The 26,217-nt window shown below is 39.2% G+C and overlaps 1 protein-coding gene across 13 annotated transcripts in view; it reads right to left on the bottom strand.

Annotated features, from left to right (window-relative positions):
- The window catches only part of ubap2l (ubiquitin associated protein 2-like), a 40,788-nt gene that overhangs the window by 10,960 nt on the left and 3,611 nt on the right, over nt 1-26,217 (bottom strand). For 6 of the 13 annotated variants that reach the window (XM_077195137.1, XM_077195145.1, XM_077195143.1 and 3 more), the window contains 19 exons: nt 24,864-24,941; nt 23,635-23,745; nt 21,783-21,957; nt 20,391-20,486; nt 18,265-18,310; nt 14,940-14,984; nt 14,497-14,603; nt 14,287-14,346; nt 14,147-14,199; nt 13,980-14,065; nt 8,690-8,870; nt 8,190-8,391; nt 7,779-8,101; nt 7,373-7,551; nt 6,535-6,655; nt 6,411-6,450; nt 830-1,022; nt 690-756; nt 73-388 (listed from right to left, as the gene is read on the bottom strand). In XM_077195137.1, coding sequence (XP_077051252.1) covers nt 73-388; nt 690-756; nt 830-1,022; nt 6,411-6,450; nt 6,535-6,655; nt 7,373-7,551; nt 7,779-8,101; nt 8,190-8,391; nt 8,690-8,870; nt 13,980-14,065; nt 14,147-14,199; nt 14,287-14,346; nt 14,497-14,603; nt 14,940-14,984; nt 18,265-18,310; nt 20,391-20,486; nt 21,783-21,957; nt 23,635-23,745; nt 24,864-24,941 — 2,479 coding nt within the window. The remainder of the gene's footprint in view (nt 1-72; nt 389-689; nt 757-829; nt 1,023-6,410; nt 6,451-6,534; nt 6,656-7,372; nt 7,552-7,778; nt 8,102-8,189; nt 8,392-8,689; nt 8,871-13,979; nt 14,066-14,146; nt 14,200-14,286; nt 14,347-14,496; nt 14,604-14,939; nt 14,985-18,264; nt 18,311-20,390; nt 20,487-21,782; nt 21,958-23,634; nt 23,746-24,863; nt 24,942-26,217) is intronic. The other 7 variants (XM_077195149.1, XM_077195148.1, XM_077195142.1 and 4 more) reach the window with 3 other exon arrangements.

The raw sequence follows: 26,217 nt of genomic DNA, 5'->3' as shown, positions 1-26,217 counted from the left end.
TTTATGCAATTGTATAGGCCTATAAAATTTGGGTCACATTTGATCAAAACCACTAATAACAGCAATTCTTACCTGAGGCAGCCGTACTGCGAGACAACGAGGCAGATGAAGGTGCCAAAGTGGCCGAGGGAGCAGATGAAGATGTGGCAGCCAAAGGGGGGACCATTGAAGCCACACCAGCAACACTGTTCAATCCCATGGTCAGACTGCTGACGGGGCCCAGGGCAGACTGCGCTGAGACCGAACTGACAGATGAAGAGGGGGCAACAGGGACGCTGTGGGAGATCGGGGCTGCTGAAGTAGCTGAAGAGGGTGGGGAAACTGAAGATTGAGCCACAGATACCGAGAAGGATGAGTGCAAGCTGGAATCAGCATCCACACTTGGGTGCTGAGATGAAGTTGAAGGAAGATCACAGTGAGCAAAAGAGAAATTTAATACAAATAAATTAAATTCACAAACAGCCATTTGTTTAATAAATTAATAAATCATATAAAGGATAAGTCAACAGAACTTCATTTTAAATGACAGTCATTTCAGGGGCAAATAAATGAATTATTGTATTGTATAGTACACAGGTGAGTGATGCACCAAGAATGTCCAAAATGGAAATGTATAGGGACAATACTGATTTCGCATTGACTTTGCTCTATACTTATAAAAATTGAAGTGCATTTAGTTGCAAACTCACCAGCAGACTTGAGTTTGAAGTGCGAACTGAAGAAGGTGCCAAACTGTTTTGCTGTGTAGGGTGGGAGCTGATGGGAAACATGTATTAGCATCTCTGATCCATACATACTAAATTGAAGTAACAATAACAAAATGGCATACTTATTGTGTTGAGGGGTCAGTGAGCTGGAAGAGGCATCTTCGTGCACGAGAGCACTGAGAGGCGTCTGATTGGATGTAGTCAGCAGGGAAGGAGGACCTGATGAGGGGTCAGCCAATGAGGTTATGTTGGAAACTGATGGTGGGACGACTGATTCGGACACCGGTTTAATGGGCACTGCAGAGCCTGCTGCAGCTGGCAGGAATAATAACAATAACTATCAGCATCCACACCAAAGGATGATAATGTTCTAAGGTACACAGCTTTCAGCTGCTTCAAATGCTCAAGCTCTCTAAGGTGGGATGGATTCTGATTGGCTGTCAATGTTTTTTTTATATACCGTATTTTCCGCACTATAAGGCGCACCGGATTATAAGGCGCACCTTCAATGAATGACCTATTTTAGAACATTAACTATATGGGGCGCACCGGATTATAAGGCGCATAAGATACTGCAGTCAAACGTTTGACTGGGTTTGCGTTATACATCCACTAGATGTGCTATTTAATGTGCAATTAGAAAGTAGTATTAATAAAGATGCGTTTATTAAGCATGAGCGCGTTGGGGCGGCCACGTAACTTACATTCGCAGCCTGACTCATATGAGTATTCATGTGCGGCGGCTCGCTGACAGCGATGGCACGCTGTTTCATATATGACACCCCGGTTACCTTGGCTTGAACGGGGAACGTTTTCTGATAGTTTTGTAGCGAGTGCATGGCGCCGGAGGCGAGATGTTTATTAGTAAGCGTGAGCGCGCTGGGGCGGGCACGCAACTTACATTCGCAGCCTGACTCATATGAGTATTCATGTGCGGCAGCTCGCTGACAGCAACAGCTGGCTGTTTTGAATGAGACGACCCGGTTACTGAACGGGGAACCCTTTATGAACATTCTGTGACGCACGAGCAGCGCCGGGGACAGTGTCAGTGTTCGTATGTCTGTTAGTATTATTGAGCGCTCGTGAGCGGGCAAACCTGATTTATACGAGGTTGAACTGGCCATGTGACAGAGCGGGCATAATATGGACACGAGCACGAGCGAATTTAATAACGCGGAGCGTTATTAACCAATTGATCCATATATAAGGCGCTCCGGATTATAAGGCGCACTGTCGTTTTTTGAGAAAATTAAAGGCTTTTAAGTGCGCCTTATAGTGCGGAAAATACGGTATATCATTTATCAGCTGGGTGGGGGGTAATCATTAAAAAAAAAATTATTCCATTGATACTAACTCTTTATCTTTATATCTGTGATGTGCACTTTCCTATTGTCTCAGAATTAGAATAACAACTATTTGAAGGTGTCTGTGTTAGTGTAATTATATAATAAAGTACCGAGTTATAATAATTAACTACATGTACTTCCTTAAAAAAAAACAAAAAAACAGAAATCATATATATATATACACATTTTTTTATATTTATTTTTTACAAAGGAAAAGTAGCGCAATGGAATGGAAAAGCGCATTTTCGTGTGAACAGGCATACGCGTTTATGTATATACACATAGATATACTATATATACACTGAACAAAATTATAAACGCAAAACTTTTGTTTTTGCCCCCATTTTTAATGAGCTGAACTCAAAGATCTAAGACTTTGTGCACAAAAAGCCTATTTCTCTCAAATATTGTTCATCCACCTAACAGGTGTGGCATATCAAGATGCTGATTAGACCGCATGATTATTGCACAGGTGTGCCTTAGCCTGGCCACAATAAAAGGCCACTCTAAAATGTGCAGTTTTACTGTATTGGAAGGGGTCCGGGGGGGGGGGCCCAAAAACCAGTCAGTATATTGTGACCACCATTTGCCTCAGGCAGAGCAACACATCTCCTTCGCATAGAGTTGATCAGGTTGTGATTGTGGCCTTAGGAATGTTGGTCCACTCCTCTTCAATGGCTGTGCAAAGTTGCTGATATTGGCAGGACCTGGAACACGCTGTCGTATACGCCGATCCAGAGCATCCCAAAAATCCTCAATGGGTGACATTGACATCCAGTGAGTATGCTGGCCATTCAAGAACTGGGATGTTTTCAGCTTCCAAGAATTGTGTACAGATCTTTGCAACATGGGCCGTGCATTATGCTGCAACATGAGGTGATGGCCGTGGATGAATGGCACAACAATGGGCCTCAGGATCTCGTCACGGTATCTCTGTGCATTCAAAATGCCATCAATAAAATGCACCCGTGTTCGTTGTCCATAACATACACCTGCTAATACCATAACCCCACCGCCACTATGGACCACTCGATCCACAACATAAACATCAGCAAACCGCTCACCCACAAGACGCCATACACACTGTCTGCCATCTCCGAAAACTGGAATTCATCCGTGAAGAGGACACCTCTCCAAAGTCCCAGACGCCATCGAATGTGAGGATTTGCCCACTCAAGTTGGTTATGACGATGAACTGCAGTCAGGTCGAGACCCCGATGAGGATGACGAGCATGCAGATGAGCTTCCTTGAGACGGTTTCTGACAGTTTGTACAGAAATTCTTTGGTTATACAAACCGATTGTTGAGGCAGCTGTCCGGGTGGCTGGTCTCAGACGATCTTGGAGGTGAAGATGCTGGATGTGTAGGTCCTGGGCTGGTGTGGTTGCACGGTGTCTGCGGTTGTGGGGCCAGTTGGATGTACTGCCAAATTCTCTGAAATGCCTTTGGAGATGGCTTATGGTAAAAAAATTAACATTCAATTCACGGGCAACAGCTCTAGTGGACATTCCTGCAGTCAGCATGCCAATTGCACAATCCCTAAAAACTTGTGGCATTGTGCTGTGTGATAAAACTGCACTTTTTAGAGTGGCCAGCTTAAGGCACGCCTGTGCAATAATCATGCCGTCTAATCAGCATCTTGATATGCCACACCTGTGATGTGGATGGATTATCTCAGCCGTTTCACACCGCAAGCGTCAGCGGCGCGTATTTTTTTTCGGCGTGCATGTTAATCAATGAGTGCGTTCACACCGCGAGCAGGAGCAGCGCGTGAGCGTCAAGCAGGAGCGTCGCGTGAGCAGCAGTGAAGCGGGGGTTTCGGCTTCGAGTCTATTTTTGCTGCGCTGCTCACGCTCAATTAAAGTTATAGCACACTTTTGATGGACAAAATTAATATTATTTCACACAAAAAGTGCCCAAAACGCATAGAATTTGCATGTCTAGTGTGTTTTAACAAGAACTGCAGTATGTCAGAAAAGGAAATGAAGACTAACATAGAAAACAAAATTTTATAGAAATGTACCCATTAAACTTGTTTTTAATTATTCAGTTTGGGCTTTGAACAAACTTCAAATGTGTTTGACCAACTTCTAAATTTTTTTCTTACAAAAGTCTTTGTAAAGAAATGCTTGCTTATATGTAGCCTGGGAGCCGCTGTTGTGACGCTGTACAAACGCTTCCAGTGTGAATACTCACGTGCGTCTGCAGCTGCAGTGATGTAGTTGCGCTGACGTGCTGCTCACGCGCCGCTGACGCTTGGGGTGTGAAACGGCCGTAAGAGATTTAGACAGATTTGTGAACAATATTTGAGAGAAATAGGCGATTTGTGAACAATATTTGAGAGAAATAGGCCTTTTGTGCACAAAGAAAGTCTTAGATCTTTGAGTTCATCATGAAAAATGGGGCAACAACAAGTGTTGCGTCTATAATTTTGTTCTGTGTATACACACACACACATACATACACACACACACATATATACTGTATGTGTATATATGTGTGTATATATATATATAAATAAAAATAAAATATGCCCTGCGGGCATGCCTAAATGGGCATTCGTGGTGGTCTAACCTAAACCGAAAAGGCTACATCATGCAGTTTATCAGGGTTCCTGCACACTTTTTAAAGTCAAATTTAAGGCTTTTTAAGACCTTTTTAAGACCTGAAGAAATCAAAATTAAGACCGTACATTAGGGGTGTGCAATATTGACAAAAATATATCTCGATATTTTAAACGTTTTGTTGATAATAATTAGATGATATTTTACTGATTGTGTTTTTGTGCTGGTGCAATGGCTGGTTTAGGCCTGTTGTTGACAGCAGACTCACGAAGATATTCATATTTTTCATATTCTATGCAGTGGTCAGTTCACAGCAGTGACAGAAATGATTAATTAACGTGCAATATTTGCCACCTTAAATTGATTTCCAGGGGCATTTTCACCTATATATGGGCATTTTTTCTAAACTTATTTAGAGTTCTGCATCACCTTTTATGTCAAATACTAACATTCAAATTAAATTATACAGTAATTATACTTATTTATACAATAATACTTAATTACACAATAATTATACAGTACCACCGTTACCAGTCAAATTAAATCATTCAATCAAAATCCATCTTTGCAGTTCAGAGGTGACACAGAAGCAGCATCAGAAGAGGCATTAATATTTACACTCCATTTACAATTGCATAAATAAAGCTATGAGATAGTTTTAAAAAAAATCCATATTCAATATTTAAATATGAAATGATTTCTAATTTTAACGTTTTAATTAAAGGGTACTTTAAATATGAAACTAAAACCGCCAGTAGGTGGCAGCAAGTCACTGTCTTAATACCGTAAGCGAGTTGAGGGAGTCATTCATTCATTCAACCGATTTGTTCAAACGGCTGATTCATTCGGGAAAGAAACAAGTGATTGTTCATTGAATCGTTAAAATGACTCGTTTAAAACGTGGATTTCAGTCAAGAAATCATCGGTGTCTGTTGCATTACACTCTGCTACGGTTTCATTTTGAAATTCTCGTCAGCGAAATAAAGGGAAAACAAATAATATTGTCAATATGGTGTCTAAAAAGTAACTCACAATGTTAATTTATTTTTAATTTAACTATTGTATAACAAAATATCACACTTGTGCACGGGAAAACGGCACTCTTACTGATGTGATATTCTAATATAAGAACAAAATATGATATAAATATAAGACAAAAACTAATTTGGGGACATAGGCCTACCTATAACAGCACTGACACATCACGCAGTGAAAGCACAAGAGACAAATGCGATGTCAGCTCACAGTGCCTCGTACATCGTTAAAACAATGATTACAATATCATAGTAGACAATACACATCGCACACCCCTACGCACAAAGAATGAACTTACTACTGAACTGACATTTGCCAACTTTCTTCTTCTCTCCTCTCTCGCGTGCAGGAGACAGACGTTATTCTGCCGGCCGCGAATGTGATGCGAATTGTCACGTGAACAAGCAAATCCACAAAGATAGAATAATAAAAAATAATACTACGCTAATTAGATAGTTTTAATTTGGAAAACATTTAGATATGTCTAAGTCGAAGTGTCATCTAAAATTTAAGACCTTTCATAAGTAAAAATAAGACTTTATAAGACTTTTTATGGCCTTAAATTTTAAAAATCTAATTTAAGACTTTTTAAGGATCCGCGGGAACCCTGTTTATGCACTCCAAGTACGTTTTTGTAAAGTGAGGGACATACTTGATAATGTCAAGACAATAATGTTACTATGGGTTTGCGATGTATTTTATCTTCCTTGAAGTTAATGGCCCTTTACTTTGCAACCATTTGTTAAAGCTTGTCATACCTTCCAGAGATTGTGACGTCTGTATCGAACTGAACCCATTCTGTGGGCAGAAAAAAAGGTTTGCTTAGATGAAGCATCATTTTCACAAGTCTTATGGTGGTACACTGATAGACAACTCTCTCACCTTTGCCTGCATGTCTTTCTGTGGTGAAGAGGACACGGACGGAGGGTAGCGCCGTGTCTGGTTGGCTCTTGGCTCATATAGCTCCATCTGATTAGGGTTGGACAGTGCTGTTGCTTGCTCACTGTGGACAAACCAGAAAACCAATCAATAATCAGGCTGTGATTGCGTTACTGCATCATTCAAGAGTCTCAGTCGTTGGATATAGGGTGCTTCTCAATGTCCCTTCTCGTCTCCTCGCTCCTCTGTCCTCCATCCTATGACCCGAAAAACCAATCAAGCACAGCCATCTTGAAGGACATCTCAATTCTCTGATTGCACCGCGAGGAGTCGAGGATTGAGGAGTGAGGAGGCTTTCAGAGGAGTTATGAGCGAGGATACACAGGTGTATCCTATGCAGAAGTGTTTTATCGACTAAACGTGACGCACATATATATCCTCCTCCCCCTTCACATCGGTCACAATAATTTGAATTTACACTTTACCATTTCAGTTTATATAAACCACACATCTCACATATTTCAACAGGGTATCTTGCTTTATTATTATTCAGTATGAATTTCTTAAATAAACTTCAACAACATAAGGGCAGATCCTTTGAGCGCTGCTGATGACGCTATGAAGTGACGCTCGAGTGATCAAGTGACGCTCGAGTGATCAAGTATTCCAATGTATAAAAAAAGCTTTCATTCGATTCCTCAGTCCTAATTTTTTTTCCTTGCAACCTTCCCTCACATCCTACAGGGGGAGGAGCTGAGGCGCTAGGAAAGGAAGCGAGGAAAGGAAACGAGAATGCACGAATAAGAAATGAGAAGCACCCATAGTGATGCGAGATACCCACTTGCTAGCACTTGTGTAAAGGCTGTTCTGGCCTTGGTTGCCTGGTGTCGTCGTGGCGACAGCTGCAGAGGTATCATACTCAGGAAGCACCGGTTCAGAGCCGAACTGTAACGCTCCAAACTGCAGGTTGAGCCCGGATATATCTGCAGATCCTGGCATCTCCACCGCTTGGGCTGGAATCTGTAAATCACAATAAATTTTGAGTAAAAAAGACTGATGAACGCTATAAGGTTAAACTGATCAATGCCATTATTCCAACTGAATAAGGCAATTAAAACATTTAAAAAAAAAATTTTTTTAAATAAAATTATTTTTTATTAGTTATTTCTTAGACAACAAATCAACAGCAAAATTTCATAATCATGACAGTCCTAGCCGAGACCAGAAAGAATTAGTAGAATCATGACCTTTGTGGTGATGGAAGCCCTCTTCTTCTGCTGTTTGAGTTTGTGCTGCTGCAGTGGAAGGGGGCTGGACGCCTGTGGGTCGGCTGGGCTTGAAGAGTTCTGCTGACCTGGGGCAGGTCCCAAGGGTTTGGAGACAGGGGTGGTGATGGCCTGGGGCAGTGAAGATGACTGGGTGGACTGAGGGAGCAGAGCTGAGTTGGTAGAAGAGGGCGTGGCTTTGTTCTGCAAGAAGGCATCCATCATGGAGGAGGAAGTGGGGGTGGGCTGGTAGGGCTGCCGTTTGGTGAAGGGATTGTGCACAGGCTCTGTTTGAGGTTTTATATCTGATAGCACAGAGGAAAAAAAAAATAAGACTTCACAGAGAGGGCTGAACAATCACAGAAGCAATTCAAACCATGTTGGCCCTCTTACCGTATTGCCCCAGTTTAGTGGGGCTGGTATCCCAGGTAGAAGGACCAGCATTGGACGGCCCACTTTGTGAGTGCTGGGCCGCAAGCTGGGCCAAAGCCTGGGCCGTCTTAAACTGCTCCAGGAATTGAGAACCAGTCGTGGAGCCTCCAGTGGTGCCTTTTGGATCGCCAACATCACCGAAACCCTTACCAAGCATGCTCACCTGAGGAAAGGACAAAGAGCAATTAAAAAGCGTCTAAAGTCCTGGGTGCCTCTAGCTACTTTAGGTAGGATACATTTTATTAAAAAACTAAAATCCTGACTGGTCAATACAGAAATTATGGGTAAGAAAAAATAAAATAAAAAGTGCTTAAAATATGCTCCAAAAAAAGAAAAAACATGATAAAAATAACAGTAAATTGATCCTTAATAAAAAAGGAAAAACAACTGACACCAATTGCCGCAAAAAGCACATATTATTAACAGCTAAGACAGGACAGAGCATTTATTATCTGACTTACCATGCTGTGCTGGCTGTAAGTAGCACTGGAGGAGGACTGGGACAGTGATGCTGTCTGCTTTGAGTTGCTAAACACCAGAGACTGCGACAGAGATGGCGGTTGTGGGCCTTCAAGTGAAGCAGGCTCTGCCTCTGAGGAAGAGGAGGGAGGCGTCTTCCCCAGCAACACCGCCAAATCAATCCTGAAAGTCAACATCAATAAGGTTATCATAAGGCTATGACTCACAGATGTGTACATTTTCCTGATGATCTGCGGCACAGCATATCAGTGTGGTTTGAGTCTTGAAATGGCATTCATTCAAGCTGATATTTACTCTTTCAAATGTTGTGAAAAACACATTAGTGTTCAAAAGTTTGGGGTCCGTAATAATTTTTTGTTTAAAGAAACGAATACTCGGACTAGGAAGCAAGGATCCATTATTTGATCAAAAGTGACAGAACAGACATTTACATTGTTGTTACAAAAGATAAAATAAATGCTGTTCTTTTGAACTTTCTATTCAAAGAACCCGAAAAATTCATGTTTTCCACAAAAACATTAAGCAGCACAATGGTTTTTAACAAATGTTTCTTGAGCACTAAATCAGCATTTTAAAATTATTTCTGAAAGATCATGCAACACTGAAGACAGCTGTATTTTTAGCAACTTATTTTTATAAGTGAATTAAATATAGGGCTGCATGATTTGGGGAAAATGTCATATTGCGATTATTGAGATCGCGATATAATAAACAAATGGTTTCATGAGTCAACTTGCTTGGTCCTAAAGCAAAATGCAGACAGATTAGTGATAATTCTTAAATGTGTATTTTTCAACTCAAACTAGCAATAACAACTAAATAACACCTAAAATGATCAATAAGCCATGGATGTCTGGATAAAAATTACCCCCACCCCCCTCCCCATTTTAAACATTAATTATAGCCATCCGATATTACAGTGATTCCATCATTACAATCTTTTTTTTAACATTAATTAGGCTTCAAAAAATATAACCGCTTTTAATTTAAGTGAACTTTAAACAATCCTCACATAAACCCATAATAAATGTCATATATACCTGTGCCCTTCCTGTCTAACAGGTAGAATAAAGTTATCAAACAGTAGGGCTGTAGTACTCGAGTCCGGTCTTGGATTCGAGACCGTTTGTCTATGATCTCGAACTCGCTGGTATTCGGACTCGGACTTGTCTCGGTCTCGGCCACTGGTCTTGCAAAATATGGCTCTTGGTCTGGACCAAGTCCAGGTGTCTTTATTGTGTTCCCAGTAAGCCCACATAAAAACCATTTATATGCGCACCGTTTATTTGCTATGGTGTGAACCACGATTGCGCCAGAACCAGCCAGTCATCGAGATAATTAAGCACACGCACTCCCCGGAAGGCCTATGACACACTGGCTTAGGGCTGGGCGATATATCGATATAAAAAAATATATCGATATATTTTTAGATGCGATATGGAATTAGACCATATCGCATATATAGCGATATAGTTCAAATTTGCGCTGTGATCATTGCTCTCTGCACTGCTTCCCGCACACCCGCCACTGCTCCTCCTCTTTCGAGGGGGGAGGGGCAGGAACAGACGCTCAGCCACTCTTCAACAAACATGGAGGAAGCAACAACGTCTGCGCAGTGTGCGGAGGAATTGGTTAGTAAAAGACGAAGAAGCAGCAGCAGCACCAAAAGCTAAGACACTGGCAAGCTTCTTCAAGCAGCGCACAGCCGCCACCACCACTGTACCAACCAAGAGGGGGGCTATTGAAAATGAACTGTCAAGTTACTTGCAGTCAGCAAGGGTGGATAGTGAAACTGATCCCCTAAAGTGGTGGAAGGATCATGAAGTTGTCTTTCCAGCTCTGTGCCAACTGGCAAAAAAGTGTCTCTTGGTACCAGCTACCAGTTCACCCTCCGAAAGGGTTTTCAGCTGCAGTGGCAATATCGTGACCTGCCACAGAGCATCTCTGAAGCCGGATGCCGTTGACAGGCTGGTGTTTCTCGCACAAAATCTTTACATGAAGGAGGACACACTTGTCTTTCTTCAAATGTCTACCTCAAGACAGCATTACTGTTTATCAAAGTAAAAAAAGAGTGGGGAAATGTTTGAGTTGATAGTCTGTTTCTGCAACTGGTTGAGACTGTTCAGATAATAAATTGAGTTAACAAAAAGGAAAAGGTTATCTCAAGCTGATGTTTAAAAAAAAATCTTAAACTGAGCACTTTATTTTGTTCTTTCTTTATATATAAATGCTGCTCATACTAGGGTTTGTCATATTTTATTATTTTGTAATGTTCATTCGTTATTTGCATCTGTGGATTTGTTAGAAAGGAGAAGACAATCTGTAATTTGATTTTAATAAGTCATTTATAGTTGTCAAACTAAGAAATGTTTGATATTGTACTTTTCTCATAAAAAATAAATTTTTTCAGAAAAAAATTGGCCTATTTTATTTTATAGGCTATTTTTATTTAAGATTTTTTTTTTTATTTAAATGTGCACCTTATGGAGCTTTGATTTAAAAAAAAAGGTACTCCTGTTGTTATACAGTATACTGTTTATTTTTACATTTTATTGTTATTTGAACAAAGCATTTAATTGTGAACCAGGTGAAGAAACCCGTTTATTATTTATTCATTTGATTTTGCAACTGTTCACCGAAATAGCCAGTTTCAATAAAACTACTTGTGACGTGTCATATTTGGCTTTGACTTTGACTGAACATTTGCTCTCACTTTGCGGAAAAAATATCGGGATATATATCGTATATCGATATTCAGCCTAAATATATCGGGATATGACTTTTGGTCCATATCGCCCAGCCCTACACTGGCTGCGTGGCGTAAGCGTCTCAGCTGCGTGGTGTGTCCGTTTTTATTTCGGCTCCCATGTTAACAGGTTAGAGCTTGCAGACTGCCTGCGTGAGACGCGCGTCTCCTAGAAATAGAACCGACGCCCATTTTTCGCGCGACACGCAAGCGTGATGGAAGAGTTTCCAGGCAAAATAGAATAGGAAAGGATGTTTATATGTTATTTTGTACACGAATACATATTAATAAATTACATTTAGATGGTTGAAAGTCTAGGTTTTACATAAATTCAGATATAAATAGGATTTAAAAATAAATACATTTTTCAAATATTGCACCCGTCAATACAGAACGAAATAGTCTGTAGTCTATTTTGCTGTCAATAGAAGGAATGCGTGTGACGTCACCGTCAGCTGGAGTGATTGAGGTCACGCCACTCTGAGTGGCAGCATTGGTTTTCAGCGTGAATGCAGTGAAAAACACAAAAAACACATCTAAAACGGGAACGAGCTTAGCGATTGACTGTACAACTACATTTGACAAGAAATCTGAGGTATATTTTTACAGAACAGAGAAGCAAATAGATCGCTGCAATTCATAGAAACAACTGGACTCCAGGCAGCGAAAGGTGGATTTGCAGTTATCATTTTTGTGTCAATATGCTGAATTTAGTGGTAAAATCATTCTCTATATATTGTATTGTTATATATTGCAGTGACAACTCAATCAAATATTTACCACTGTATTATTCTGTATAATTTGACATTTTTAAATAAACACTGACAAAAAACTATACAAGTTTTGAACTATACATATAAATGTCAGGAAACACGATTCCTGGCTGCATGTCAATATCCATGGATCACTGGATCATTAGTAAGTTGTAAGGAACACTATATTGAGTCCAATCTTTAGTTTAAACTGATAATCGTTTGTTTTACTTGCGTTTTCGCAGTTTCCCCTATTAAATCCAGTCACACAGCTGCTGTTCTGCCACTCAGTCCGGCGGGAAAGTGACGTTAACGCATTCCATCTATACTGCTGACAGTGTCTTTAGGCTTTATATTTATGCTTAACATGAAGATAGGGCTACCACAACTCTCTCCCATATGTCGAACAAGGATGATCCTGGTCAGCAGCGCCGCGTCAGACACGTTTCTGGTTTGCAAAGACACAGAAAACGCAACGCAGCCGCCACGCAACAGAAACGCCACGCAGGCAGTGTGTCTCCGGCCAGCGCCACGTGCATGCACTTCGTAAATGCAGAACTGTGTATTGATAAGCTTGCCCCTCGAAGGCGTATCAAGAATGGCCTGAGATGGAGGGCTATCTGAATGTGAAAGTTTGTGTCTTTCAGATCCACCTTGAAACACTGCTATTATGAGGTATCACCATATGTCATCATTCTGTTTTCTTTAGATTAGAAGATTGTATGATATCAAGGGGAATGTCTATACTTAAAAATCCTGGGTGTTGTGACACTGTTTTTGCTTTTAGATCAACAAATAATAACCCAAAATGATTGTCTTGATAATGTCTTGCACAAGACTTTTTTTCCCTGTCCTGGACTCGGTCTCGAACCTTTTTGGACTCGGTCTTGTCTTGGACTCGACAAAGGTGGTTTTGACTACAGCCCTATCAAACAGTCTGTGCTGCATTAATTATATAGAATAATCCTTATTAAAGCTACAAAAGTTCTTTAGTCAGGAGCAGCAAGTAATTTTCTGTGTTCCCTTCGTTTTTTGATTAACTTTTTTTATTGCCTGCTGGCCCTTTAAGAGCAGCCGTTGCTGACAAAGACGTGGATCTCACACACACCTCAGTCTCACAACTCTTTACGTCCATCATAAGACTGCTCTTATGTTACGAAGATACTCAACAAAACGACATTTTGGCATAATTGTGAGTTATTGTTCGTTCAAGCGTGAAAGAACTGTATTCTGGTGCGCGGTCTGTGCATGCGCATGATACTGGCGTGTGTCTTTCTGTGAGTTTTTGCGCGCTCTTTTGACTTGTCGCACATGAATTGTTAAAAGGCATTTGCACGAATAAGAGCGGGATTATGTAACACTAGCCAAAGGATGACAAAAAATAACAGAGGCTGCATTAATTGCGTTAACAGCCCTGATTTGTTTATTTCATATAAAATCGCAGCTTTTTGCATCATATAATCGCATAGGTTTGACATCGCGATTTCGATATGATTAATCGTGCAGCACTATTAAATTCATTTCAAAATATTTCAATTTTAAATTGTAAGTATATTTCACAATATTGCTGTTTTTACAGTATTTTGATCAAATAAATGTAGCAGCCTCTGTGAGAAAAAGAGACTTAAAAAACTACTGTCCCCTAACTTCAACAGTAGTGTAGGCAGATAAAGAACAGGCCAAAATAATTTTATATGGTAACTGAAAAGTTCACAGATGTAGTTGGTAGATCAATTAAATCCATAGCATTTCCTTAAAAAGCAACCAGCCTACCTCTGTCCAGCTGTAATGGTGACATTCTCCTGTGGAATGGGCATTGACGCCACACTGGAGGCAGTGAATATCTTGGTCTCTGACAGCTAGACAGAAAAAAACAAGAATTAGATTTACTCAAGTCTTAAAATGGAAAGCAGGTTTTTGGTCTCTGTTGAAATACTCACATCCTCATTCCAGTCCTCCGTGCCCCACTCTTCCGTTGCAGTTCTCCAAGCACCTGTTACACAGACACTCAGCTCACTTACAATGACAACAGGTGAAGAAATCCCTTACAAAATACTCTGTGCAAGCCATTAAGACTCACCAGGGGCGGAGTCAAACTTGCGAGGATAGTTTGTCCCTTCTCCACTTGTAAACTCAAGCCCTGCAGAAACAGAGTTGTGTCAGAACAGCAACTCAGTCCATTACAAAAACATTTGTAATAGAATTTTCAGTGCACTTCAGCCTGAATACATGCCAACACTGATGGGAACTGGATGAGGGGTTTACAAGAGACACTTAAGGCATCACTCACGGTTTCCATCCTCAGGTTCCAGGTTGCCTGTGTTACTCCAAGTGCTTCCACTTGTGTAGCTCTCATCTGTTTGGGCTGGCTCAGTGTAGTCCGCTGGGTTGAACGTGCTAAAAAACAAGTTAAAATTTTGTTTGAGCAAACACTGAAGTTATTTCTTGCTTCCCTCATTCACTCAGTGCCCATCAGTAAACAAAGTGAAAAATCACTCCAACAATTCCACTATGACCTAAAAAAAACCACTCCTTTGTCGTAATGTGCTGATTGCAATTATACCAAAGAAACAGATGGGCTTTCCAATCATTCTCAAACTCTGAAACCAACCCGGTGGAAGCTAAACATATGAAGCTCAAATTCAGATGCATTCTTCAGTAACCAACTAATCGCTAATAAACCCTTTGATCCTACACAAACAAAAACCAACACGCTAATAAATTTTAACTCACCTCTCATCTCCTGACAAATCATATCTGGGGCCCTTATCAATCTGGCTTTAGGGAGAAACAACAAGGAGAATTACAAGCATCTCAACACAGGCAGAAAGACGAGGGTGCATGGTGTGAACAGTGTGCTTGTGTGTGTGCACGAGAGAGCGCGATGGCAACCGTCATGCTTGCGTCCATTACCGGTCAAACCACCACACCTGCTCTATAGGAGTAAAAGCTTCAGAATGAAACACCTAAGCTAGTGGGGTGTGACTTACAAACTCATACAAGGCTAAACTTGTACTTGGAGGTCCAGAATTGAAAACCAAACATGCAAACTCCAAACGCACACTTCAAACCAAACAAGCGAAAGGCGCCAGTTAAGAAGCCTGAAGGAAACTATCAAAGAGTGACCACAAATGGCCTTGACAGAATCAGAAAATCAGTCCTGGGGATGACATGGCGTAGATGGGATATCAGCACTTCTAGACTACTGGATATTGCAGTTTCACTATGTAAATAAATTTTTTTTTTAAATTGCCAAACTAGATGCTTAAGTTGACATCGACATTTTTTTTAAAAGCATGAAAGACACATTGAACATTTAATACATGGTGCCACTTAGATTATTAAAATGCATCTCGTTTGCTTTTAGGGCTGGGCAACACACAAAAAAAATAAAAATAATTCTGCATCTTCACATATATATAGAGAAATTTAACTAGTGACAAAAACAACTTAATAGTAAATTTATTATTTAAACATTATATTGCAATAAAACTACCATCAATACTACAAATATTTATAATCAATCAACCGTATCTGCTCAATCATTTGTTCAATGAGGCGGAGCATGAGGGTTTTATTTGGGAAAACTCTGATGGCCATTTAGTGACTATAACTGACAAATGCAGATACATTACCGTTCAAAGGTTTAGGATTTTAAAAGTGAAAATTTACTATTGTTCTATAGTTACTTTTTGTTAAGTTTAAATACAGGTAGGTAGTAGAACAAAAGCTGTTTGGTAAGAGGAAAGCATGGCTTCCCTCTAGTACCCTTACTGATGTCCTGATTGGGAAACGTACCGTATTATGCTCAAAGTAAGGTCCCTTTTTTGTATATTCACAGAGTGGCTATAGAAATCGTATTTCATTGTTTTTGAAGTTTATACTAATGTTTGTTAATATTTTGTTTGTAGAAGGTCTCCTTTTACCTACCCTCTTTAGTTGTACCACATTTGCTACCGCATGGTATTTGGTGGAAATAGAAAGGACTCTGTGCCAATCATTGTATCTTATTGCCTTTTTTCTGCTCGATTCTGAAATTGCTGTGTGGATTATTGAATCTGGACAATTACCAGTGTTGAAATAATTTACCTCTACATTTCTTCTTTCAGCTATGGACAACATAGCTGCATCATAAGCATCAAAACATTCATTGCATGCAACATTTCAGGCTCATATTATAACCATTAAATTTTATATTTGTATTTATATTAAATTTATTTGCTTTGGGTTTATTATTGTGCATTTCACTTTTTTATTTCCATAATATATCTCTTAAAGAAAACAATAGACAAGAGAACGGATTTTCTTAAGTTGTTAGTATGTAGATCCCTCCGAAATAGACTTTCAGATTTATAGTAAACTCTTACCCATAGAAGTACGAGTTTGTTATAGGGTCTGTAATGTTTTTGTTAGATAAGTCTCATGCTCATCAAGACTGCATTCGTTTGAATAAATCAAGTAAAAACAATAATGTTATGAAATATTACAATTTTAATTTAACTTTGTAAAATGTAATAAAATTGAATTGTAATTTATTGCAGTGATGCAAAGCAGAATTTTCAGCATTATTATTCAAGCATCACATGATACTTCAGAAATTATTCTAACATGCTGAATTGCTGCTCAAGAAACATTTCTTAATATTGAAAACAGTCAAGTTAAATATTTGTGTGGAAACTGCAATAAATTTTTTCAGGAATCCTTGATGGATAAAAAGAAATTTTTTTGGTAACATTAAAAATGTCTTTATCAATTAAATGAATGCATCCTTGCAAAATAAAAGTATTAATTTCTTAATGATATCCTACTGCCCCAAAACTTTTGAACGGTATTGTAATAGTTCAACCCTAAGGTAATTCACTCAATATAATTGGTTTTTGCTACATGTTTAATGGAAGTGATGTGTATATAAGAAAATGTGAGGGCTTAGCACAGCTTAACTTCCACATCATGCAACAACCTTATCCATTTTCTCTAAATATGAAGTGACCGCCACAGACATTCCATACCCTGAGGTGGCGTTTTGCATAAACGTGATAATTCAAAATTTTCAAAAGGTTGACCTTTCTACCGCCCACCCTAGTTTCCATGAAACAATTTAATGAACTCTGTAAATCAACAAGCCTAAAAAGGCATAGCACCAAAAAGCAGCAAAAAAAAAAAAACCACAATAGCTCTTAAGCCTCGTTCAGACCGTCAGTCCAAATCCGTTTTTTGTGCATATCCGACTGAAATACGATCAGATCTAGCAAGGGTGAATGGCGAATAATCACATGAAATGAGATTTTTACAAGTCCGTTACAAGGTACATTCATGTGGTTTGAAATCATTAAATCGCATTTCTGGAAATCCGTTTCAGTCTGACCGCTCTGATCGGATTTTGCACGGTTTACGTGACTTGCATTGCAAAGTGCAGGACGAGCAGAAAGTGAAAATATAACGGAAACATGTTTGGAGACCGGCGGCGACAACGGCATTAAAGAAATTAATGTTTCTGCCACTGCCTCATAAGACGCAGTAGTCCAGCGGGCGGCTACACATTTTCATGACGTAAATAAAACAACATCTGTAATGCAAACCCCTCCATGTTGCAGTTGTTGTTTTTGGCATATACCTACCAACGCAATGTCATTGCCATAGAAACCAATGCAGATATTCCAGAAAACTAAAGAGTGGCATTGGACACACAAATCGGATCCGAACAATTGTGATGCACAACGTGGACAGTAAATCAATCAGATACACAATGGGATTTGGACTAACAGTGTGAAAGTAGCCTTACTTACCTGGTTAAACTTCTGCATGGAAAACACATTAAAAACTTTAAGGTTTACAGACTATAAATGCACATACAGTCTCAAGATAAGCACACCAGCAGGCCTTAAACCCAGAGCAGCACTTTATGCTAAAAACTTGTGCCATACCTTTAACAGTTTTTGAAGCAAAAGTTTATAAATTTTACTAGCTAGCTGAATTCCATCAGCGTTTCCCAGAACTGAGGGATCTTTAGTGTACATGCAAAAAGAGGAATGACCTGGATGGAGGCACACAAACTTACCCCATTCCCTGAGCTGAAAACCTCCCTCCTCGTCTTCCAGCTCCACCTGCAGGAAAGGAGGATAGTCAAGCCAAAACACGTCACCCTATTTATGTGTTAATCACTACTACGGCTGGGCGATATGGCCAAAAATAATTCACAATAAAAATGTTGGTATCAATCAATAACGATAATTATCACGAAAAATGTCAAATCTTAATTTCTTTCAAGTTTAAAGGCAGATTTTTGCTCCCAAGTGAAAGTTGTAGAAACCAGACCATTAATTGTGGTTTTAAACTACTCTTTATACTCAAAACATGATAAACGCTTCACGTCTTTGAATTCTTCACTTTTCCAGTCATTTTATCTTAGTAGAAAAATTTAATTTGTCAATTTCTGGATGTGCTAATAGTTGATATTGTTTCAAGTCATAAAACAGGTTTGTGTTGCCTGACTTTGATGACATGTTTTTTTGCAGGGCAGGCTGCAATATTAATAATTTTACTAATTTTGCCTCTTAGAAATGCACTTTTGACAGTAGCTTTTTTGAGAATACACAAACACATGCCCATCTTCATAATTCTAGTTTTGAATTCGACGCAAATTAAAAATTTCACTTGCACTGCATATACAGTGAAAGTCCAAAGTTTCAATACTGCTCAAAACCCTTTTTTTATTCATGATTAATATTGCATTGCATAAAACGTGTGCTGGTCAATAGTCTTAAACTAAGAAACCCCTAGAAAACAGTAAATAAATAAAAAACACAAACATCAGAACATTGTACATTTAAGATAGGCTACTTAATTTATTATTCCAATATCCAAATATCATACTAAATCTCACAGAGAAAAAGGGCTTTTATTTGAGACGTGATGTCTTTGCATTTGAACATTGCACATTTTAAACAGGACACGCATTAGCTGAATAAACGTTAGCCAATACAAACATATTTATAGAAAATAGTTGACAATGAATAGACAGGAGTCCAATAATAGCAAAGCGAATCACTTATTCTAAAAAGAACATCAAGTATAAGTTAGACGAATCCGACATATAATGAGGGCTGTGTTACCAGTAAAACGTTCGTCATTTAACCAATTTTAAAAACACGGCATTTTGACAGAAAAAGCAAGCAAGAACAAAATTTAAACTTAGCCCGTCAATTTTCATTTTACAATATTCTTCTCACTGTGTGCGCGGTCTGTGTTTGTGAGAGATCTCACGCAGCTCTGATACAACGGTACTTTTTAACCCATAAGTAACTATTGCGGTAGTTTTCATACAAAATAAATATGTAACAATTAGGTACTTCAGTTATTAACACAATAAATGTAACACATGCAGGCTACGTTTCTCAACTGAGAATGAATTAAACGCCCGTTTATCCAGACTCGCGCTTATCAGTAATCCACAAATCACAGAACTTTCATAATCACTAAGCCACAGCGATTTTAATTTTATTTAGATTTATTGTTCGGCATTTAATAGTTTGCATGGCTGAATGATGTTTTCCTCTTATCTGAGTGACCATGAATGGTGGAGTATTTTAAGATAATCAATGGGATCACTCCAATATGATCATCGAAATCCAGAGGATTAAGTTAACTCAATACAATATTTCAACTTTCCACATCCACCCCAGCCCATTTACCTTCAGGAGTTAGAAGTACTGTGACTACTGTAATGTCCTCGCTTATGAAATCAGTCAGACGGCAGAAGGGGTATCGAGCGGGATTCTAGGCCTTACGTATCTGTCAATCAACCTCGCTTGCTATTTGGGGAATGAACCCAGCGCTATGATTGCTCAAACTCTTCTTCCTTTGCCATTGCTTGATTTGAGGACTGAGCGTGAACAGAGAGGCGAGTCACCAGGTTGCCGCATAGTTTAGAGTGACAAATCGTACCAGCGCACTTTGATGTCAAAGTGCGTATCCGCTACACAAAATGCTTACAGGTTGGCAGGTCTGTAGATGGTCCGTGTGGTGCAGTTCAAATGAGTTGGTCCGTTTCGTTACACTTTTGGTTCATTAAACATATCAAAAAATTTTGTACCCATTATCCTTTTATCAAGGAAAATTTTATCGCAATAATTAACTTTTTAGTTTTACCACCTAGCCCTAATCACAACCAATAGTAGTACTTGCCTCTTCCTCTGCCCCTTCCCCGACGGCCTCGCTCCATTCCTCTGCCAGCAACTCCACCTGCCTTGGCCCCATCTAACCCATTTTCCTGCCCACGGACTAAAGAGAGGGAACAAAGGACGAAATGAGTTGAGGAGAATTATACGAGAGAGAATAAATATAAATACGGTCCCTTTAAGTCTCCATTAGTTCTTTTAAAACACACTCCTAAAAAGACAACTTGAAAGTTTGAGCTTTCAGGTGTCTCAACGCTGCTAAATGCATATAAATCCATTTTGCTTGGATTTAATCCTTGATTTTTTTTTAATCGCACTTAAATACTTGCATTAATTGGCATGTAAGCTTTATTTTGTTAAAGTGCAGTAAAATCATCAGAAAATTGCTGCTGCACAGAGCCAAGAGCAACAAAGTGCTGGCAATCTTTCACACATTTTATGATTAGTTCTGGTGTTAGGTATAATAGCATCTATTCTGCTTACTCATTACCTGGGCAGCCCAAGTTTCTGATTTACATGTGTTGGTTTTTTCAAGTTTTGTAAAATGAGTTTACAAGACTTGAGTCAATCAAGTATATGAGCCTTATGTTGCTCTTAATCTCAGACTGAGGCTGAGAGAGAGTATCCGGTAGCAGCTCAAACTTTACTGTGGCACACACTATCCCTTCAGCACTATAGAGAGAGCAGTGATGGGTTTGTGGTGTGCTGCTGTCTGTCCTGAGACAGAGAAAAGGCTGACTACAGATTAATAAATGACAGTTGAATGTTGCATCATTTAATAAAATGCCTTGTTTATTGGGTTAGTCCACCCAAAAATGAAAATTCTGTCAGTATTTACTCACCCTCATATTGTTCCAACCTCGTAAGACTTTCGTTCATCTTCGGAACACGAATTCATATATTTTTGATTAAATTTAGGGCTGGATCACTCCTCCATAGACTTCTAAGGGATTGAAACTTGCCAGCCCCGAAAAGTTATACAAGACATCATTAAAATAGTCAAAGGGACTACAGTGGCTCAATCTTAAGTTTATCAAGCGACGAGAATACTTTGTGTGCAAAAAAAAACAAAAATAACGAATTTATTCCAACTATTAATTTCCTTCTCTGTGGGCCTCGAGTCAGTTCATGTTGTGTAACAGCGTAGTGCTTCTGTGTTGTACATCACACGTAGGCTCACTATTGGCTAACGCTGGTCTTGTGTGTGATGCGTGTGACGTACAACACAGAAGCACCTTCATTTGTGTTCCAAAGATGACTGAAGGTCTTACGAGGTTGGAACAACATGAGGGTGAGTAATTACTGACAGAATTTGAGATGCCATTCTCCTATTAGACTAAAAAAAAAATTAAAAAAAAGAGAAATATGGAGCGTCAACATAAGCGTTCTCTCCACTCACACTCTCGTCCGCGACTGGATCCACGACCCCTCCGCGGGGCTCCTCCTCTGCGACGTGCCACATCTCTTTCTCCTCCTCTATCTCGATTCTCCTTTCCTTCATCTCCTCCCTCTGTCTGTGTGCTTTCCTTCTGACCTGAAACTCCTTTTTTCTTCCCAACCATCTCCCAAGAGTCCTGCAAAGCAAAAGGCAAATTTAACATGGGAAACTTTAGAGGAATTAACCCTTTCACACGTACGATCACACCGGTGTGATCAGTCATGGCTGGTCCCTGGAGCGTACGATCACACCGGTGTGATTAGAACGGTCAGTGCATCACGTGATCAACTGCTAAATTCAAACTTGCTTTCGCGCGTTTGCTGGCACTGAGCCAGAGAAGGACCCACTCAGTGCTGTCATTTATCACAACTATTGAGTGTTTTCAACCACATAATGTTTATTTTAGGTTTCAGACATTTAAATACACACAAGTACTAGGAAAACATTGATTTTGAGTTTGTAACATACACACTGATGTCTATGGAAGCGGCAATAATAATCCTTTACATTATAAGACGACAACACGTTTTATTCATATCACATACACATTGTGTAAGTAGCTTTACATTTGACCCTATTCTTCACCCAGTTCACTGGCCACTTACTTTCATGCATTTCGTGAGAAGTGGAGGAATTGATGTGTAAATCCAACAGATCCGATTCTCTGAACTGTGAAACAAACTAACATGGCGCCGCCCATCGTGCATACAGCTCAACTAACGCGATCGTTATTAAGGTGTTTAACCAACAAATCACATCCACTTGCACATATTTGACAATAGGAATATCAGTGTTTCCTGCTATAGCTAATACATTTGTGAATATTTTTAATAAAAAAGGGAAAATGACAAGAGCAGATCATCATTCATTCAGAGCTGTGTCACGTGACAAGCAATGACGCGTCACCATGGAAACATTAAAGTGACAAGTTCTAAATAACGGTCGCCTTGAAAAACTCACGCTGGGGGGTCAGTTAGAATATTTTAAACTTACGTGCGAAAGGGTTAAAAAAGAAAGACTTGAGAAATGTGACACTTTGAATCCAGTCTAAATAATAATAATACATTTTGATGGACAGTTTAAGGTGTCCTTTCACACTGCCAATTTAGTTCAAAAAAGGGGCACGATTTGCATGAAAAGTTGGTAATGTGAAAGCAGCCATGCGGACCCAGGAGCACACCGGGGTACCCAATCAGAGACAACCCGTAGGAGGTGGTCTGAGTCCAGTAGCACTGGAACTGTGGCGCGATTCATGTGAATGCAACTCCGAAACTGGTGCGCAATTATTCAGGAAGTAAACACGCATGTGTTTTAGCTGATGATGACTTCATTAGTCAAACAAAATTGATGATGATGATTTACCTGGGATACGAGTGAGCGTGCAGTGTAATCATGCATAGTAAGGCAAATAAAGCAATCTAAGGGGCAAATAAATGGCAAGCAATCCATCGTCTCCTCAAAAGAGTCGCTTTGCAAGGAGCAGAGAGCCGTCTTCTTGCAACACACATAAAGTAGACGCAAGTGTCATTCACTCTGCTGCGCATAATTGCACCACATTAATAAAACACAATATATTGAACCACGTCCTGTCTTCTATCATGTTTGTGATAAGATGAAAGCAAATGCCCCAGGGTTCGATGGAATCAAGCGAGTGTGTAACACTTTTACCACAGCATCGGTCTGGTTTTTGTTAAATTCAAATTTAATCATTTTCAGTGGTTGCAAAAAAGAGACAAAGAAAACAATATTTAGGCAATTTAATTTCTCTTACTAACACAAACCTTTCCCCCTCTAAACTCAAGCCTGAACTCACAGTGTCAGGGCTGCCTTCCAACAGGATGTTAATGGCTCTGTTGACGTCTCCATTGCAGTCGTGAAGCGCTATCATGGACTCATCCTGATCCTTTCCTGTGATGTCAACCAGCTGGAAAAAAGAAAAGGAGCAATAAGCCACATGTAAACTCTAGTGATGGGGAAAAAGATAAAAGCATCACAATATTTAGTGTGGGGATATTATATAGATACATGGACGCAGAGTATAAAGGCCTATTTAAGGCATGAATTTTGGCTTGGAATTGCAAGTATAGGGCATAATTTAACCCCAAGATTTGCACAATGCAGGAAATAATTTGAAATCTTTCATTGTAATTTCACAAACAGCGCAAGTGCTACATCACTCTCCCTTTTCTCTACTTACATGCAGTGAGTGTAAACGAAACACCTCTTGTATATTTCTGAACACGGATTGCTCTGTTAATTCTAAGTGAACATGTTAACTCGACACGCAAATACCATCCCACTGTATCTGCACTTCCACCCAGTCGTTGCACGCTGTGATTAGAATCTGGCAGTGTAGATATGTCATTATATAGATAGAGTCATTAGTCTATTTCACATGTTCATTATCCATCAGCTGAATATGAAGGAGAACTTTATCTTATTAGATAACAAAAAAGCTTTATCCACATATGTTTTTAAGTTTTCCTTTAGGAGATATTTGCAGTTACAAAAAAAGTTAATAAATCACAATGTTTTATTACAATACGTTTAGTGGCTTAAGAAAGGTGATAATCATTACGTGGGGCTTCTGGGGATTCCCACCCCTAGTAAACTCCACATGGGTGTATGACTTAGCCATATGTTTTGAAGGCAACAAGAAAAGGGAAATGGCTGAGAGGACTGATGAAAACATTAAGAGAACTATGAAGTGTCTGAGCCTTATGTTGCTCTCCAACTCAGAGTGAGACTGAGAGAGAGTATCCGGTAGCAGCTCAAACTTTACTTTTGCACATATGGTCCCCGTCAGAGCTATAATGAAAGCATTGAGGGAACTTTTGTGTGCACATGTCTGAAAATGAAACTGCAGGTACAAGCACATCAGAAATAGTCCAAGGAAAAACTAAAACTAAAAGCCATTTCCCCCAAAAAAACATATAATATGGCATTTTTCTGTAATGTAGGGACCATTAGAAACTAGGATGGGATTAAAGCAGAACCTTCCAGTATTTTCCTGTAAGCCAAACTGTTGAGATCCCTACTCACCTGTTTGACCTTCTCCTCAAAGTCTGCATCATTATGGTCCGAGATCATCTGCGCGAGTCGGATCTGCTCAGCGGTGGCCTGAATAAACAAAAAGGAGAAAATAGTTTAGTCTGATTAATGATTTAATGACAATTGCAAAACATTCAGCCCTAATTATAAGTTCAAAACTGTCAATCATACATAATTCCCTTTCATCTAAAAAAAAAAAAAAAAAAAATCATACCATCAAAATTAGTGTATAATGGTTATTGGTTAGCTTGTATTTTTGGCACTCGTTTACAGATCAAATATGATCTCTTTAAAATATGATCTCTTCTGTTCTTGGGCAGGTGAATTTTTATACTCCGTTATGATGTGTTTGTAAAAGATTGCCAAATCAATATCCAGTCAAATTGTATAACAATCCATGTGCTTGAAGTGAGCTAAAATACAGCTAAGGAGAAGTAGGTCAGGCATAGCATTTGCTTGGGCATAGATTTATGATTTATTCCTAGAGCCCTTCAATTAATTCACAACATACTGAGTGATAGACGGCACTGATTTGGAGCATAAGCCTCAGTCTGATGGATGCCACGGATACTTCACTTCCCACCCAAATGGTGCTGGTTCTCATGCCAAAGTTTTTACATTGAAACGGCAAACTGCTCGAGAACATAACTGACTACATAACCTGCCCATATTAATGTCGCATCACAGATTTGGTCTTACTCTTTAGTACATATTTTAACATCCAAAAGCTAATTACAGTAGTCAACATTTGAAGTGGATCAAAACCTTTCAATGTTATTAGGGCTGAACAATATGGGCAAAAAAATCATATCTCTGTATTTTTTGATTAAATGTGTATGCATATATACACACACACACACACACACACATATATATATATATGTGTGTGTGTGTGTGTGTGTGTGTATCAACAATATCAATATCAACAATGTTGATATTGAAGGATATGGAAACACACAGTGAATGTAATGAAGGCTATGCAATATATTATGTGCAAAAAGGTGGTTAAAATCAGATACATTCTAACAACATTACAATCTAAAAACAAAAATAATGCTTTTGTTTTTAAATTGACTAAAGGCTAAACTAAAAACAAAAACACAAACTAATTATATTAGCCTGCATTTGATTACCCCATTATAATGGTAATTTTCATAAAAATATACTTGTAGGTTTAAAATTCTCCAACGCAATATGTATATTTTAGTCAGAATTATTGCGCTACTATTCTATTGTGCTCCGTCTGTTTCACGCTCATTCACGGAACCTTGAATTTTTAGAGAAGATTCACCTGCAGAAGCTCGTCCTCTTCTGACAGTGAAATGGACATATTTGTTTGACTTTC

This window comes from Siphateles boraxobius, unplaced genomic scaffold (genome assembly GCF_051911475.1).
Source record: "Siphateles boraxobius isolate OS27281-9 unplaced genomic scaffold, OSU_SipBor_1 33, whole genome shotgun sequence".
Lineage (NCBI taxonomy): Eukaryota > Metazoa > Chordata > Actinopteri > Cypriniformes > Leuciscidae > Siphateles > Siphateles boraxobius.
This window is presented reverse-complemented; position numbering and strand designations above follow the sequence as displayed.